Source organism: Labeo rohita, unplaced genomic scaffold (assembly GCF_022985175.1).
Source record: "Labeo rohita strain BAU-BD-2019 unplaced genomic scaffold, IGBB_LRoh.1.0 scaffold_293, whole genome shotgun sequence".
Taxonomy (NCBI): Eukaryota; Metazoa; Chordata; class Actinopteri; order Cypriniformes; family Cyprinidae; genus Labeo; species Labeo rohita.
Genome location: NW_026129210.1, coordinates 47,674 through 62,836, shown reverse-complemented (window position 1 = coordinate 62,836; position 15,163 = coordinate 47,674). Strand labels below are relative to the sequence as shown.

At 35.7% G+C, this 15,163-nt stretch overlaps 1 protein-coding gene across 1 annotated transcript; it reads right to left on the bottom strand.

Moving 5' to 3' along the window:
* Positions 1-1,225: 1,225 nt before the first annotated feature.
* LOC127160144 (uncharacterized) lies at positions 1,226-13,682 on the bottom strand. The gene is made up of 9 exons (XM_051102795.1): positions 13,642-13,682; positions 11,033-11,083; positions 10,884-10,916; positions 7,747-8,124; positions 7,589-7,645; positions 6,892-6,923; positions 6,580-6,657; positions 6,250-6,439; positions 1,226-1,746 (listed from the first exon to the last, which is right to left on the bottom strand). Exons 2-9 carry the CDS (start codon positions 11,049-11,051, stop codon positions 1,226-1,228), a joined length of 1,308 nt encoding a protein of 435 aa, XP_050958752.1. The 5' UTR covers positions 11,052-11,083; positions 13,642-13,682.
* Positions 13,683-15,163: the final 1,481 nt, after the last annotated feature.

Genomic DNA, 15,163 nt, shown 5'->3' with positions numbered 1-15,163 from the left:
GTTAACTGTACCTTGGTAGGAGAGGATGAAATAGGCACAGGAGAGAAAGTGGGGGAAGTATGAAGAACTGTTGGAGGCCTGCCATGGAAAAACTAGGTGCATGCCAGTGGAAGTGGTTTGCCAAGGGTTTGCAGGTCATTTCCTCAGCAAAGGATGCTGGGAATTATGTGGGCAAGTCGAATAAGAGCTATTGCTCTTCATGGAGGCTGCAGCATGAGTGTCAGGCTGACTATGCTGATTCACCATTGAAACAACATCAGGTACCATGGTTGAATCAACGTTGGATTATGTTTAGATTTTGCAAATTGGATCAACGTTGATATTATGATGTCATTTCACCTTGAAATTACAACATTGTTTCACCATTGAAATCACAACTATCACAAGCTGGGCTAGAACTCGGGTCTCTGGTGTGGTGCTTGAGAGTTCTACCCTTGTCCCACAGGAGTGTTGATGTGTCAATATTAAAGAAAAAGTCGCTTTATAAAAAAAGAATAAAAAAATCTTGGCAAGAATAATCCAACAAAAGTTCTTCTCAGCCCGAGGTATTAACGGCAGTAACCACAAAGGAAAAATAGCAAGAGAAAATAAAAACTCCACGGGGGGAGAAAACAAAACCAGGGTACAATAACCACTAAGGTACAAAGTCTAGAATTTCTTACTTTAGGTAGCTCGGGAGGAGTAAGCGAGGCAAGGCAGATCACACAGAGTGAAGACTCAAAAACCGAGTGAGGAACCAGGGAAAAATACACAACTTACACTGGGGAAATGAGGCACAGGTGACCTGAATAGCACTAACAAGGCCACACAAGGAAGAAATAAGGTAGAGGGGAACACAAAGGGAGAAGACAAGACAGGTTTTAGCAATGAGACATGAAATGTGGGATTAATTCTAAGTGAACGGGGAAGAAACAAACGATAAGAAACAGGGTTAACTTTCCTTCCTATGTGAAAAGGGCCAATGTATTTCTGGGAAAGCTTCCTAGATTCGACACGGAGGTGCAGGTTCTTGGTGGCTAACCAGACTCTTTGACCGGCTCGGAAATTAGGGGCCGTCCGGCGGCGGTGATTAGCCTGACGTTGGTATCTCTGGGAGGTCTGAAGAAGAGCACACCTAGCCCTCCTCCAGGTCTGCCGACAGCGTCGGACAAAGTGCCGGGCTGAAGGGACGCCAACCCATGTCTCTTCCTCAGGCAACAATGGGGGGGTATACTTGAACTGGCATTCAAAGGGAGACAATCCAGTGGCTGAAGATCGGAGGGTGTTGTGGGCATATTCCGCCCACATTTGAGGTAGCCCAGGAGGTCAGGTTATTGGCCGCCATACACCACAGGGTGGTCTCCAGATCCTGGTTAATCCATTTTGTCTGGCCATTAGACTCTGGATGGAACCCAGAAGAGAGGCTGGCAGTGGCCCCAATCAGCTTGCAGAAAGCCCCCCAGAACCGGGATGAAGGTGAAGGAGAGGAAGGTGAGGCGCCTGAAAGCCAATCAAAGAGCTGACGGATGGAGCTCATCACATCAGCCAGTCGTTGAGAGTGTTTGGCCAGCTCCTCCTGATGGCTAAGAACGGCTTCGTAACACTGGAAAGATGACTCATGTTGGGCAATCACTGTCAATAGATCCCTGGAGATGAGTGTTTCTGGGTCCATGGCTGATTCGGTTTTTCTATCACAAGCTGGGTTAGAACTTGGGTCTCTGGTGTGGTGCTTGAGAATTCTACCCTTGAGCCACAGGAGTGTTGATGCTGGACCCAATGGAAACACTTGAGGCAGTATTCCAGAAAAAGTCAATTTATTAAAAAAAAATCTTGGCAAGAATAATCCAACAAAAGTTCTTCTCAGGCTGAGGTATTAACGGCAGTAACCACAAAGGAAAAATAACAAGAGAAAATAAAACTCCACAGGGGGAGAAAACAAAACCAGGGTACAATAACCATTAAGGTAAAAAGTCTAGAATTTCTTACTTTAGGTAGCTCGGGAGGCGTAAGCGAGGCAAGGCAGATCACACAGAGTGAAGACTCAAAAACCGAGTGAGAAACCAGGGAAAAATACATAACTTAAATACAATGGGGGAAATGAGGCACAGGTGACCTGAATAGCGCTAACAAGGCACACGATGAGGGAGAAATAAGGTGGAGGGAAACACAGGGGACCACTATAGGCATGGAAACAAAGAACAGGGGGAAGCATGCTGACAGCGACGTTGTTTCACCTTCTTACCTTCAACATGGGTGAATTAAGGTCATTCTATAAACATTGGATTAACGTTGAATTAGGTGTTGATTTTGCAAATTGAATCAACGTTGAAAACGCGACATTGTTTCACCGTTGTACCTTTCAACAGTGGTGAATACACAACTGTGTGTTCAATTAGAACCATTTTGCATTTAGCTCAACACTGGACACATAAAAGTTAAAAAATCAAATGATTAGCAGCAATGGATTTACTATAAACTTCAATAAATGAACACATGATCAATATTGTAGAATTTATTTTTAAAAACCTGTAGAAGAACCCAGATATAATACAAATACATTAATGCTGCTCACATATAATTGTAGCCCAGTTTGTGATGAATACAGACTATAGACATAATACACTACCACTAGATTTTTTTTTCCCAAGACGTCTCTTCTGCTTCCCAATCCTGCATTTATTTGATCCAGATTACAGCAAAAAAAAAAAAAAAAAGAATTAAAAAAACAACATTTTTACTATTTAAAATGTTTTCTATTTGAATATATTTTAAAATGTAATTTAATCCTGTGATGTCAAAGCAGATTTTTTTCATCATTACACATGATCCAGTCACATGATCCTTCAGAAATCATTCTAATATCCTGATTTGCTGCTCAAAAACATGTTGAAAACAGCTCAGTAAAATTCTTTGATTAATTAAAAGTAGAACAGCATTTAACTGATATAGAAATATTTTGTAACATTATAAATGTCTTTTTCATCACATCTCATCTTTTGATCAATTTAAATCATCCTTGCTAAATAAATGTATTTTATTTTTATCATTAATTTCTCAAAATAGACTCCAAGCTTTTGAACAGTATGGTGTACAAAAGCTTTTTATTTTAAGTAAATGCTGATCTTTGGATCTTTCTATTCATCAAAGAATCCTAAAAATGTACTGAACTGTTTAAATATTGATAATAATAATAATAATAATAATAATAATAATAATAATGAATGTTTCTTGAACAGCTAATTAGCATATATATCAGCATATTTGATCACAGGAATTACAGTTTAAAATATATTCAAATAGAAAGCAGTTATTTTAAATAGTACAAATATTTAGAACCAACAGCCTTGTGCATATTGTGTGGTTGTGCTTCGGGTGATCCTTGAAAGTGTCCCAGCTCTAGGTCCTTTCTGTTGCCGTCCCCTCCTCTCTCTCCCACTTGTGCGCTTTCTGTACTGACCTGTATAAACAAAAACACCAAAAATAAATACTCATAAAACATCAACGTTGATACTGTGAAGTATCTTTAACTGAAAAAAACACAAAATACAAAAATTACATACAACATTTTCACTTTACAGTTCAATAATAGCAGATAAACAGCAGATAAGCAATTCCTTACCAAACTGCCAATAATAAGCTGGATCCTTAAATGACTCTACAAGGGGAAAGAATAAATGGTTTACTGAAAAGTTCTTAAAAAGCTGTATTTCGTTTTATACCATTCATTTAAAAAAAATCTTAATTCGTTTAAATTATAAAAGACATTTGCCACTATATGATATTCAGAAAACAAAAACAGAATAAGTCATCTTTGAGACTGTTATTATACGATTAAAAATGTAAACACGCCTATAGTAATGCATAGCATTCACATGTGAATCTCTGAAAGACAGACATTAACAAATACCAGCAACACATAACATCAGATGAGCGAATATCGCTAGTGTGCTAATATGCTAATTGCGATTAGCATCTAACTTTTAACGTCTGTGATAAAGCAGTACACGTATGCACGCACACACATACACACACAGGTATTTAACTTCTGCAGGTCCTTTACCCATTTGTAAACTCTTGTACTATTTTTGAAAGGTGATAATAAACATTTATTTTCTTACCTGATTTAGCAAGTACTGTATGTTTGCAGGACCTTGCACGCAGATCACATCTACTTCCTCTGTGTTGCGATTTTTGTTCTCCGCGTTGACATTTCACAACTCAGATTCCCTCAAAATAAAAATTTAACATGCAAATATAAAATAATTCGACGGACCAAATCATTTCAGCGAGCAGCAGCTCCCATACAGTCTATGAGCAGCTCACAGCCTCACTCACAAAGACGGCGTAACGGTCGTATTTTCAAACATGAAAAGGCGCGCACAGTTTCACTGGCCAGTGTCCTGGATGACAGCCACATTAACCAATCATGATCAAAGCAGTAAGGTAAAACAACCAATAGGAATTGTTTCAGCATGGTAGCAAAATGTATTTAGTTTTATTGGTGTTAATGATAATAATTATTTTAACATGTACATTTATATTTTAGAATAGGTTTCATGAAATAATAATGATCATAATAATAATTTAAAAGGCAGAAATTTTGAAGACATGATTTAACATACAGATCTTATAGCAGCATAGCAGATCATTTAGCATTAAACATTATTTCTTTATTATTGCATTACTATTATTGTTATTATTATTATTATGTAAGTTAAACACTTGTTTTTGAAGGTATACAAGCTCATTTCAACATTGATTTATAAGTGATTTTTAAACCTATTTCAACCATTTTACATTTTAAGGTATTGTTTCACTAAAACATCAACTGATGTTACTTCAACCATGAATTTCGTCTTTTGTTGACTGGGCTTCAACCGTTTAGCATTCAATGTTGTTTCAACGTTGAAACAACAACTGACCTTACTTTAACCATATTTCAAGGTTGAATTTCGATCATAAGTTGACTGGGCTTCAGCCGTTTACCATACAACGCAATATCAACATTGTTTCAACGTTGAAACAACAACTGACCTTATTTCAACCAAATTTCAACGTTGAAGGTCGGTGATGTGCCGGCTGGGTATGGTTAAAAAGGGGAGATGTGTGGGGACAGCAAAACGTAACTTGGACACAGGCCAAGGCTTAATCAACCTCAGTCTGGTGACCTTGAAGAGGGCATTGAAAGACCTGAAACACATAGTGATCAACACTGACGATGTGTCCAAGTCTTCAACATCAACAATAACATTGAAATAATAGCCATAATTTTTACGTGCAGATGCACATACTTATTATAATTACTATATAATTTATTTCCTTATTACTTTTATTATTTCTATTAAAATAAAAATTACAAAACAATAAGAATCTGAATCATTAAAATTCAAATGATGCCCAACCTTATCTATACCCCACATTATTTTTTACTGGCACCTTTAAATTCTCATTTCTTTGATAGCTAGTATGTTTAGCGTGGACAACACAAAAGACATTACACAAAAGTGTTTAATGCTTCATGACGTTCAAGTTGCCTCATTTAGAGTAAAAACAGAAAAATAATACTAAAGTAATTTGTAATGCAGTAACTTGAGTAGCTAAGCTAAGGTATTTTTTAGTACCTTTACTTGTACTCAAGTAAATTATTTCTTAGGTAGCAATATTTTTACTTAAGTACAGTTTTTTTAGTACTTGGGTAGAAATGCTGTTTGTGAAGTTGTTTAATCATCATGTGTGTTTGATTAGGGTTGGAGCTAAACTCTGCAGGGACACCGGCCCTTCAGGACCGGATCTGGTGACCCCTGTTGTAAGGGGATAGTTGTGGATTTTGTGTGTAACTAAGACCTTGTCCACAAATACACAGTTATTCACAATCTGATGTCAGAATATGAAGATAACACTCTGACATCACCAGCTACATGACAACACTGCAACTGGGGTTTCTGAAAATCTGCACCATCAGGAGTTTCAAAAAGGTTCAGTTTCAGTGAGCTGATACTGTGTTTGTGTGTGGAGGAATGACCAAACCGCATAGAAAAAGCAGTGGTTTTGAAAATACCTTTGTTCATGTGGACAGGGCAATAGTGCTTGTGTTTCTTTTTCCTTCAGTGATTCTGCCTTTCCTGCTTTCTTACAAAACCTTACAACTCTGCAAAATTAAACAGTTACTGCTGCATTTGTTGCTGTCTGACTCACCCCTGCTCTCTTGATAAAGTCACTGACATCATATGTATCTGAGTTTCATCATCAATAATAATGGTCTCCACTTACCAACAGTAGCAAGAGTAAAACTGACATTGTCACTTGTGACTGTCGGCTTCACCAATGTAGAGATGAGTTTTTCACTGGTTTTTAACATGCGGTTTCCATAGGAGGCTAGTTCAGTTGGTTTTGTTGATGATAATGACTCTAAAGTCTTCTCTGAAGCGTTGAAGGCCACAGTCAAAATGTTTGTCACAGTCTAAATCAATGATCAGATAAATGCAGTTCAACAGAGTTACTGTACATGTAAATTTCAAGAAAGCCAGACAGCACTGCTATATCAGTTATTATCCAAATTAGATTTGAAGATTTGAAGATTTTTCTTGATCAGGCACTTACATTCAAAGGAAGCACTTGAGCTGTAATGTTCTCGATCTGCTCAAGAAGATTTTGAAAACATCCTCCAGAGGTCTGACTCTGAAATCACAATCAAGCTTTATACGGTAAATAAAACACACTCTGTGATTTTAACCAAGTGTGTGCATGTAATCATCAGCAATAAATAGAAAAGCACATTCATTCAGTCATTAATTTCAAATATCTGCCAGTGCACATCTTATTGCACTGATCTATGGACTGTAATTGTCAGAAGCTGTGAGACCAACTATAATATGTACATTTTAGAAAATCAACTTCAGAAACTCAACTTACTGTGCATTCTTCCTGCAGTGTTATATTTATAACTGCAATGACAGAAAACAGCATGAAGACGATATTAAAACAAAACCACAAATGATATGTTATTTGTGTAATATTATAAAAGCATAGATCAAAAATAAACGATAAATGTGACCATGAGAAGCCCTAAGATTTTTTGTTTGTTTGTTTTGTATCTCTTATTTTTAATTAACAATTTTTTGTCCTTTCTGATTTTTTTTTCTCTCTCAAAATCAAAATAAATAAATAAATAAAATATAATAAATAAATAAATAAATAAATAAATTAATTAATTAATTAATTTAAAAAAAATGACTGTACTTATTATTAGGGGCCAAGCACTGAAGGTGTAAACAAAAAAAAAAAAAAACATTAAAAATCTTACTGATCCCAAACTTTTGAACAGCAGTGTACCTTGTAAATGACACTTTATATGAACTGTATTCGAATTGAAATAGTGTAGATGGGCCTTAAATTTAAGAAAAGTAATAAAATATGAAAATAATAATAAAAAACATTAAGGTATCTACATGTATTCACCATATTGTTTGTTGCACATTTCTTTCTTTATAATCGTAAGAGAAATGTTTTGAAAAACAGTTTTTGTTGTTTTCTGAAATTTTTTTTTTTTTTTTTGTTTTGTAAATAAATAAATAAATAAATCAAAACCTTGAACATCAGACTACATTACCAGCTGTGGTTGTCTCTGGTGCGACTGTTGTAACAGTGCTGCTGATGTTAGTAACAACTGAAAAAAAAAAAAAAAACAAAAAAAAAAAACAATCACTAATGAATATTAATGAATCAGCAATGCAACACAAATAAAAGAGCTCATGTGAATATAATCACCTGCACAGTATGCTGAATCGCACCAAGTTGTTCTAACCAGCTCATAGACATAATAATTGTCTGGACAGGCTTTAACTTTAATAGGGTAAGACCCGAAAAAGCAGCAGTAACTGCCACCATCACCGCAGACATCTCGAGTGACAACTCCATCCTGTACTGTTGGGTGTCCACCATGAATCCACAGTGAGTAATCAGTGCCACAGTGACCATATGCAACACACGTGTCTGGGATCTGAGCGCTCACATTGTTAATGAAGAGACGATACCAGCCGCTCCAGGTGACATACTGATCACAATTACTGCCTGAACCATAATTAGTGGATCTCCATGGATTGTCCAGCACAGTGTAGTTGTAGCAGGGGTCAGCAGAGGTATACGCTGTAATTAAAATTTTTTTTTTTTTTAGCATTAGACAAATAACTTGTGTTATAGAGTACAAATGAACATTACTAGCAGCTGTTCTCATACAGTCTCATTCAGAAAATGAATTCCTCAGATTTAAATTCTAATTCAGGTCCAAATTAAAAGAAGCTCAACACAGCAATCTACAGATCTGATCATGTACAGTTAAAACACCACAGCACAATACATTACCAACTGACTCACTGACAGTTATACAGGCCAAGACATCTGATGAAAAAAAATAAATAAAAAAAAAAATAAAAAAAAATAAATAAAAATTATAATAATAATAAAAATAATAAATTCAACATGTGCAACATGTGTAATAGCAGACAACTGACCAAATACAAAAATTAAACAGCATTGGCAAGTTTTTTACTTAAAGGGGTCATCGGATGCCCATTTTCCACAAGTTGATATGATTCTTTAGGGTCTTAATAAAAAGTCTCTAATATACTTTGATTAAAAATTCTCAATGGTTTTGTAAAAAAACACCCTTTTTACCTTGTCAAAATGAGTTCTGCAAAAATCATCTCATTCTAAGTGGTTGTTTCTTTAAATGTTAATGAGCTCTGCTCACCCCGCCCCTCTCTTCTCTCTGTGGAAAGATGCTATTGTTTACATTAGCCGCATGTAGCCGCGTTTAGCTGCTAAACTTCTTAACTACCACGTTATAAGGAAAGGCGATCGCAAAGATTCATAAAATAACCCTTATACTCACTTCTGCTGTAAGTGAAGCTGAATCATGAATGATTTGCGCGAACATAGACGGATATATGTAGATCGGGAGGTGCATTCCCTTCACAAACAAACATAATCCACTGCATCTTCAGCGGCTCAGATGTCGGGAGTAAATGACGACCACTATGTTCATTATTACATCCAGCAACACAACACCTTAATCGCTCAGTTGGAGATATTCTTTTCTAACTTACATCCCTGCTCCGACATCGAAACAAAGAGGGCGGACTGTGACAGCTGATTCGAGGTAAATCGCTCATGTCAATTAACTATCGTGGGAGCGGCCTCTGCGGGTGTGATGCAAAAACGACAGGCATTTGAGAATGGCTTAATTTGAAAAAGGGGATATTATTTTTACAGATTAATTAAAAACCGCTGCATGGATTTTTATCATTATAGGGTAGATTTGTACATACACTGCTTACACACATTAATGTTCAAACAGCATGAAAAAGTGAACTTAGCATCCGATGACCCCTTTAAAGGGGAAGTTTAAAAAATAAAAATACTGACATTTTTAAAACTGACAATACAAATGACATTTCAACTGCATTTAAGACCAAAAATAAATAAATAAATAAATAATGATCAAGATATTCTTCCATGAAAGAAAGACACTCTTACAAGTTTGGAACATCATGAGTATTGAAGCCCGTTTCCACCGTTTTTAATAAAAAAATAAAAAAATAAATAATAATAATAATAAAAAAGTTATTGCTATAAATCTAGCAACCACCTCAAGTACCCTAACAACCACATAGCAACACACTAGTAACCTAGCAACCACATAGCAACACCCTAGTACCCTAGCAACCATCCTGGGTACCCTAGCAACCACCATAGCAACTGCCCTAGCAACCACATAGCAACACCCTAGCAACCACCCCAGGTACCCTATCAACCACCCTAAGAACCACCCTGTGAACATATCAGTCTTTTTTTTCTCCTCAGAACTGGGCCCTGGACTTTATAACTTGCATTTTTTTTTTCTCAGATTTGCGAGATACAAACCATCTTGATTTATTTTTTTAAATTTAATTTATTTCTCGCAATTGTGAGTTTATATCCCACAATTCTGAGATTAGGCAGAATTGTGAGATACAAACTTGCATTTGTGAGAATAAAAGTCAGAATTGCAAGTTTATGTGACATAATTCTGAGAGTTATCAAAGTCAGATTTGTAAGATGTAAACTCCAAATTGTGAGAAAAAAAGACATAATTGTGAGATAAAAAGTTGCAATTACCTTTTAATTCCCACTGATTTTTTTTTTTTATTTAGTAGTGGAAACAGGCTTCCATACATGAGGGTGAGTAAATGAAAAAAATATATATAAATAAAAAATAGAGTGAACTATTGAATCTCATCAACACATTATTGTCACAGTCCAGGCATTTAAATGAAAGCAGTGTTTAATGATTAAAACTGTCTGTGGTGGAAAGTTCATGAGGTAAGAGGACAGAGTTACAATTAGCCATTTTAAGGCATACAAAAGAAGAAAAAACATTAATGAAAAAGAAACAATTAATAATTTTTATTATCAAAGATAAGTTTAAGAGATTACATTACTGACTAATTTGAGTTATTCATTTTGTTTTAGAGAAAACAAAAAACTGAGAATTTAGACAAAACTGACCCAAACGTACAAAAATGTGTTAGTGACTGCATGAATTTTGGGGTTTGGGTTCAGCCAAATAAATTCAATGATCAAACAGCTGAAAAAAAAAAAAAAAAATTCCACCGACAAAGAAAAGAAGTAAATCAGAAAGAATTTGAAAGGGTTCAGTCGACTGAAGATTCAAGAACAGTGAAGAACAGTTTTCTATGCTGAACAAATCAGAACAAATATAACAGGAGTCATGCAACTCAAATAAAACAATTAAATAAGATCAACATACAGTACAAATGTTTGTGAAACTGATCAAGACACATGAAGTAGTGCATTCATGTTAAAAAAAAAAAAGGCAACAAGCAAAAGTCACAGTTTATACTTACACATCATAACAGAGATCAGCACTCTTATAAAACCTGCCATTAAATATGAAGAAATAAAATCCTACATGACCACAGTTTTTGTTACAAATATTTTTGATTCAGTGTAAATCAACCTTTAAATGCTAATCTATTAATACATACATACTCACCTGTCTGAAAGGACGCCATTGTTTTGACAGTCCACTGTTATTTATCTTCATCTAAAAGACATTTCAGCAGGGTGGGGTTAATTAGCTTTGCTGTTGCCTTCAGTTTATGTCATTTTTTGTCACACTTTTACAATGGATTTATACATTTAAATGTTAAAAATTAGTTATAAATGAAGAGAGGATGAAGAATGAAAGGATTCTCTAGTAGATATTACCAGTGTCAGTGGTAACACATTACAAGTAAAGATGTTTACGTAATCAGATTACTTTTTCCTAATTACTTTTACTTTTTAAGTAAATTGTAAAGTAGCACATTACAACAAAAAAAAAAAAAAAAAAAAAATCTAATTTACATTTTTTCAAATAAGTTATGCAAGTTTTCCCATTTTATTTACTTCATTCTGAGGCTTAAATGTGAAAAAGCCTTCATAGCTGCCAAACGTATGATTTTTTAAAATTATTGTTATTTAAAAAATAAATAAACAAGCTCAGCCAAGGTGATAAAAGTAATGCAAAAGTAACACATTACTTTCCATAAAAAGTAATTAAGACAATCTTTTTTTTTCAAACTCTTTTTTCCCCAACACTGAATAGCAGTCTTATAATAATAGACTAATAGTCTTATAATCACAAACAGATTCACAAAAACATCACTGTAGTGTCTGGACCAATCAGACATACATTAATTGTTTAACATTTAACAAACAGTCTTTAAACACAACAGGCCAGCTACATGCTGGAGCTCTGGAGACAACCCCCCAAAGCAACTAACACCCCAAAAGGGCTCAGTTGCCAGGACAACAATCTGATATCACAGGTTTTATGGCCTCAAGGAAAGCAAACGGAGCACACTGCATTTCTCTATAGGAAAGACACAATGCCTATAGAAATGGACTCTTTCCTACTCATTCACAGACAAACCTTTCTTTGACCATCCTATCACACATAGCCCAGGTCATTGTGTACAGTATTACTGCATTGTATTTTAATTTTGTCTGTTGTATTTGTATTTGTCTTCCTACTGTTTTATGCATGTATTACGATAGATGACTAGTAGTATAACCCACCTATGTCATGCTTGGACTCTTTTGTATTTTAATGATCTAAAAGATGGTGTAAATTAGATGTTGAAACCTTTGCAACATGTTAGTGTTTTAAGAAACCTTAGTAGTTTTTGCATCAACACCCAATCGAATTACATATGCAAAATACCATGCTCACAGACAAAGAGTCGTAAACTTTCCCTCCAAAGGTGAAAGTTACCATTGGTTCATGGACCTCCTGGAGGCACAGCCTCCAGAGAGTTTAAAGGCATCGACCCCTCTCTCTTCACTCTCTCTCTTCAGTCTCTTCACTCGTCTGCAACATCTTCCGATTGCTGCCCGTGTGGAGGAATCCACGGGGAGCCTGAGCCGGCACAGGGCGTGCCCGGCGGGCCCGACAGGCCCAACATACAGAGCTGTGGCTCTCGACCACAAAGAGTCAGACTAACAACACCGGAGTTCATCTTTGCTCAACCCTGGAATTCATCCTCATGTAAATGTCCTCGAACAGACATTTCTTGCTTCTTCTGTGTGTTTTTTTTTTTTTTTTTTTTTTTTTTTAAGTTTTCTTCACTTGTCTCACATGAGTTCTTTTAGAACCTAACAGGATGAGGAGGATGAGCTAGAACTCGTTGGGACTTCTCTAAGCATGCGCCAGGCCTTGCGGCCTTGTCTTTCCATTCCCCAAAGATCACAGGACTTCAGCTGGGTCCCTCTCAGCTCTTGGTTCTCCATTGGTTCACCATCGAGTCAGAACATCTTTGGAGTTCATCACTCTTCAGACCCGGAAGAACGTGATTGCAATTCCAAAACCACCACTGCTTCAAACCATCAAGACTTTCAGAGACTGCATTTGGACACTTGTTCGACGACCAAGGCAATGCAAGTATCGTACACTTAACTAAACAAACAGAGGTTTAGTATAAGCTGTAGACAGCACTGATGGTTTCACAGCAGGTGGTTAACTGACTCTTTTCATAGCTTCATTTCCTTGTCTCTCTCTAACTGCTTCTCACTGACCATTCCCCCATGTATGAGTGATTTCATGTTTGTTTGTTTAGATTAGTTATGTGTTAGTCCTTCGTTAATAAACTATTGTGCACAAATTACATGAGTTTTGATTCTGATTCTGCCTTGCAAATTAATGTCCCTTTACGATTCCGATTCGAGCTACTTGCTCTAATGCAATGGTACTTTAAAAAAAAAAAGTTATTTTCTGTGGCCAAGAAAATATCATTTCTTAGAGTTGATATAAAGATTATACTGAATCTTCGTTGGACAAACAGATTAGTTGATGGAAAATTGATTCTGCTACAGTTACTACTGGCAGCTGATATAAGTAATTGTAATTAATCATAATTAATTGTAATTATTTATATACATTTCCCTTTGAGCTAAATTCGCTACATCACACATGAAAATTGGTAATTCATAAAGATTTATACATCCTTAAATGTGTCAAAGGACTTAAAGTAAGAGCCTAAATTGCTCAATAACTACACACAAATCATAATCTATAATCACACATCAACACATGCTGCAGTCTGTTAAACAGAAAAATCTTACCTGATGTGAGCTGATACACAGTGATCCTCACTCGACACAACTGACTGCTTAACTGTTAAAATATCTGTGTGTGTTGAGATGTTTATAGAGATATTATCAGTCCATCATTCTGACAAAGAAATATGAGCCACAGTTTCCTCCTTAAATTCAAATTTTAAAAACAACGAATGCATGGAAAACTCACATAAAAATGGATGTTTGCTTTCTAGCAAGAATATTATACTACAATATCTAATATTATCACCTTCATTTAATCATATGTAATTCCCTATCAGGTTTGATCAGTTTTAACCCAAGAATTCCAGCTGCTGAATATTGATCATTAGGTTTTTCTCAGCTCTCCATGACCTGTCATTACAATCCCAACACTGACTTCTTAAAACGTATGCAGTTATGTAACTAGGTTTCAAAATTTAATGATTATATTGTGTTGTTTATTGTTTATGTAAACTTCATAACAAAAGAGCATTAAATAGTACAAAAAACCTGAACTAGACCTGAATGTAAGCAAAATGCAGTCCTGTTGTTCATGTGCCAACAAATACAAGCCACTGGATCAATACAGACTTATTTTGAAGTTGAGACATTAATTGTTCATTAAGTGATATTTATAGATAAATTTACTACACCTGTAAAACCCTTACACTTGAAAATATACTTTGAGAAATAGGAGCCTCAGAGAAATAGGAGCATCAAATAGGAGCTAACAGAACAACACAACTGTGCCAGATTAACCATTTTATTAACTATTTAAGCTAATATGTCCATTTAACATGGATACATGAAGCACTTTAGTTTTTTTTTTTTTTTTTTTTTTTTTTTTTTTTTTTGTAAGCAAGCACTTATTCCATGTTCCACTTTTATATTAAATAAACAAAAAAATAAGTTAGATTAATATGTATATATATATATATATATATATATACACACACACACACACAGTTCATTTCATACAGTTGATGACAAATGAGGCAGGGCAACAACTCGGCCTAGCATAATCGAGCCTAGCAAAAAAAGTAACATTGTCTGCAAATAAACTGTATTCTTTGTTGACTTCACTTTCGCTAAACGCCGTTTGAATCCGCTGCCAGCATTTTCGTCTTCGCTTTCCAAGTTTTCGTTTGCGCTTCACAAATTTATGTTTGTCGTTCTGCCACAAACCTCTCGTGAGGGTGGGTTTAACAGCAATTCGCTCTGATTGGCTTGTGAGATTTTGCTCGGCAGCTCATTGAACTGGAAATAGTTTTTCAGTGGCGCAGGCGAAAGCCTGGACTGTGGAGCTGTATGTACCCAACAACATGAGACATCTGCCTGACGTGCAGATCATGTCCATATTGGGGTGGTCGGTCCAGGACCATATGTGTACGTCTGTATGATGTGCAAATCCAGTATAGTATCTGGACGTCTGAATACGACATCCCTTGGACTTAGATATGCAGTTTAAAATTTGAATTTTAAAGGTTTTCCTAGGCTAGGGGTTTTCCTGGACATCTGTAGAATGTAAATTGAACATACAAACTTT

Excerpts from the sequence above, each read along its gene's own strand:
- LOC127160144 (XM_051102795.1), bottom strand. Across the intron at positions 8,125-10,883 it reads GCTGATCTCTGTTATGATGT|CGTATACCTCTGCTGACCCC; the intron begins GTAAGTATAAAC and ends TTTTAATTACAG. Across the intron at positions 1,747-6,249 it reads TTTTACTCTTGCTACTGTTG|CATCAACACTCCTGTGGCTC; the intron begins GTAAGTGGAGAC and ends CATTGGGTCCAG.